Source organism: Aplysia californica, unplaced genomic scaffold (assembly GCF_000002075.1).
Source record: "Aplysia californica isolate F4 #8 unplaced genomic scaffold, AplCal3.0 scaffold00704, whole genome shotgun sequence".
NCBI lineage: Eukaryota > Metazoa > Mollusca > Gastropoda > Aplysiida > Aplysiidae > Aplysia > Aplysia californica.
The window spans coordinates 369,107-370,890 of NW_004797974.1; the positions used below are offsets into that span (position 1 = coordinate 369,107).

A 1,784-nucleotide genomic window follows, 5' to 3' on the forward strand; every position below is an offset into this window, starting at 1 on the left:
ATGAGTGCTGGCTTCAGAGAAGGGGTTCACAGGAGGAAGCATGGTAATGGTAGTCATGCATATTTTCATCCTATCCTGTCTCGCCTGAGCTTAATTTGTGTACACCTAGGCCCTGTCGTAGATTTAACCCATGTCACTGTAAAAATATAATTATCACGGAAACTCTTATTCACCATTATTGTCTCTTTGTAATTCAATGCAGGCATCTATAGTTTGTCATCTCTAATAAGATCATAGGCCTAGCTGAGAAAAAAAATCTATAAATTATGCAACTATGTTGTTGCGTGGCAGAACAATAAACACACAGGAACGGATATGTCAGGAAGTTTGACAAAGGAGATAAAAAAAGATTTGGAAGAGAGAGAGAGAGAGAGAGAGAGAGAGAGAGAGAGAGAGAGAGAGAGAGAGAGAGAGAGAGAGAGAGCAACAGCATAAAAGAAACCACCCTCAATAGAAGAACCAGTTATAAAGCTTGGCACAATACAGATGGCACCGTGCTCACAGTTACTGGTTTTTGTGAGATACGCGTTTGAAAAAATATGAAAAAAGAAGAATTTTTATTTTGCACCCCACTGGACACCACAACAACAGCTGATGATGTCATTAACAAGATATCCTAATTTTTTTTTAACGAGGGTCTTGAGTCTTGAGTGGAAGAATGTGTGTGGTATTTGTACTGATGGAGCCCCAACCATGAAGGGATCTAAGTCGGGCTTTCAGGATAAAGTGAAGGACAAAGCACCACACGCAAAAGGCGTTCACTACATAACACATAGATATGCACTAGCTTGCAAGACTCTCAATCGCACTTCGAAGGAAACGTTGGAACCGACTGTTAAGGTTATCAAGTATGTGAAATGCAACCCCCTAAATACACGACTGTTCAAGGAACTCTGTTCTGACATGAGTGCAGATCCTGAAATACCGCTTATCTACACTCAAGTTCGATGGTTATCGAAAGGAAACGTTTCATGTCGGGTCTTCGAGCTGAGAGAGGAGATCGAATCAAGTTCTTCCTTGAAGTGCAAGGAAAAGATGAGCTCAGCAGGCTCTTCTCAAATGATTTGTGGATCCAAAAACTTGCCTATAGTATTATGTTTGATATGTTTGACTTCCTCAACAAACTCAACTTGAAACTTCAAGGTCAACAGACACACTTTGTGAGTGGCTTTCTTAAAAAATTCAGAATTGGGATCGGAAAGTTACAGAGGGAAACATTGCTATGTTTACCAAAATTTCACAGAGCTGTTAAATCCAGAGGAGACCTTGTCCACTGATCTTCAAGTTGGCATTGCTGCACATTTGAAATCACTTGAAGATGCGTTCAAGAACTATTTTCCTGACCTCGACTCTGGTAAAGAAGCTTTTGTGGGAAACCCTTTCGCTCCTGGACTAGACATCACTGTCATTGCAGATGTCATTCAAGACGAGCTTTTGGAATTGAGACATGAATCGTCAGCACGCGACACGTTTCTTGAGAAATCTCTTGCACAGTTTTCACTCCAGGAATCATACCCTCAGGTCAGCAAAACAGCACTTCGAGTCATTGGCCCATATGCCTCGACTTACCTTTGAGAAAGTGGATTTTCTACCCTTGTCCAACTCAAGACAAAAGCAAGGAACAAGCTAGATGTTGCTGATGATATGTGCCTTGCTTTATCTAAGACTTCCCCGAGAATTTCAAGACATAGGCACAGCCCTCTCAATAGTTTATTTTTCTATCACTGTGAGTGTGCGTGTGTATGTATGTGAGTATGTGTGTATGTATGTGTGTGTGTGTGTGT

The 1,784-nt window shown here is 41.1% G+C and overlaps 1 protein-coding gene across 1 annotated transcript; it reads left to right on the plus strand.

Annotated features, from left to right (window-relative positions):
- On the plus strand, positions 1-1,575 carry LOC106013181. The gene is made up of 2 exons (XM_013088213.1): positions 1-43; positions 1,244-1,575. Exons 1-2 carry the CDS (start codon positions 1-3, stop codon positions 1,573-1,575), a joined length of 375 nt encoding a protein of 124 aa, XP_012943667.1.
- The last annotated feature ends 209 nt before the right edge of the window (positions 1,576-1,784 follow it).

What these genes read in the sequence shown, in the direction of transcription:
- LOC106013181 (XM_013088213.1), top strand. Translation starts at nt 1, where the DNA reads ATGAGTGCTGGCTTCAGAGAAGGGGTTCACAGGAGGAAGCATG. An exon ending in GGTTCACAGGAGGAAGCATG is followed by an intron (nt 44 to 1,243) that starts GTAATGGTAGTC and finishes AAAATTTCACAG; the next exon opens with AGCTGTTAAATCCAGAGGAG.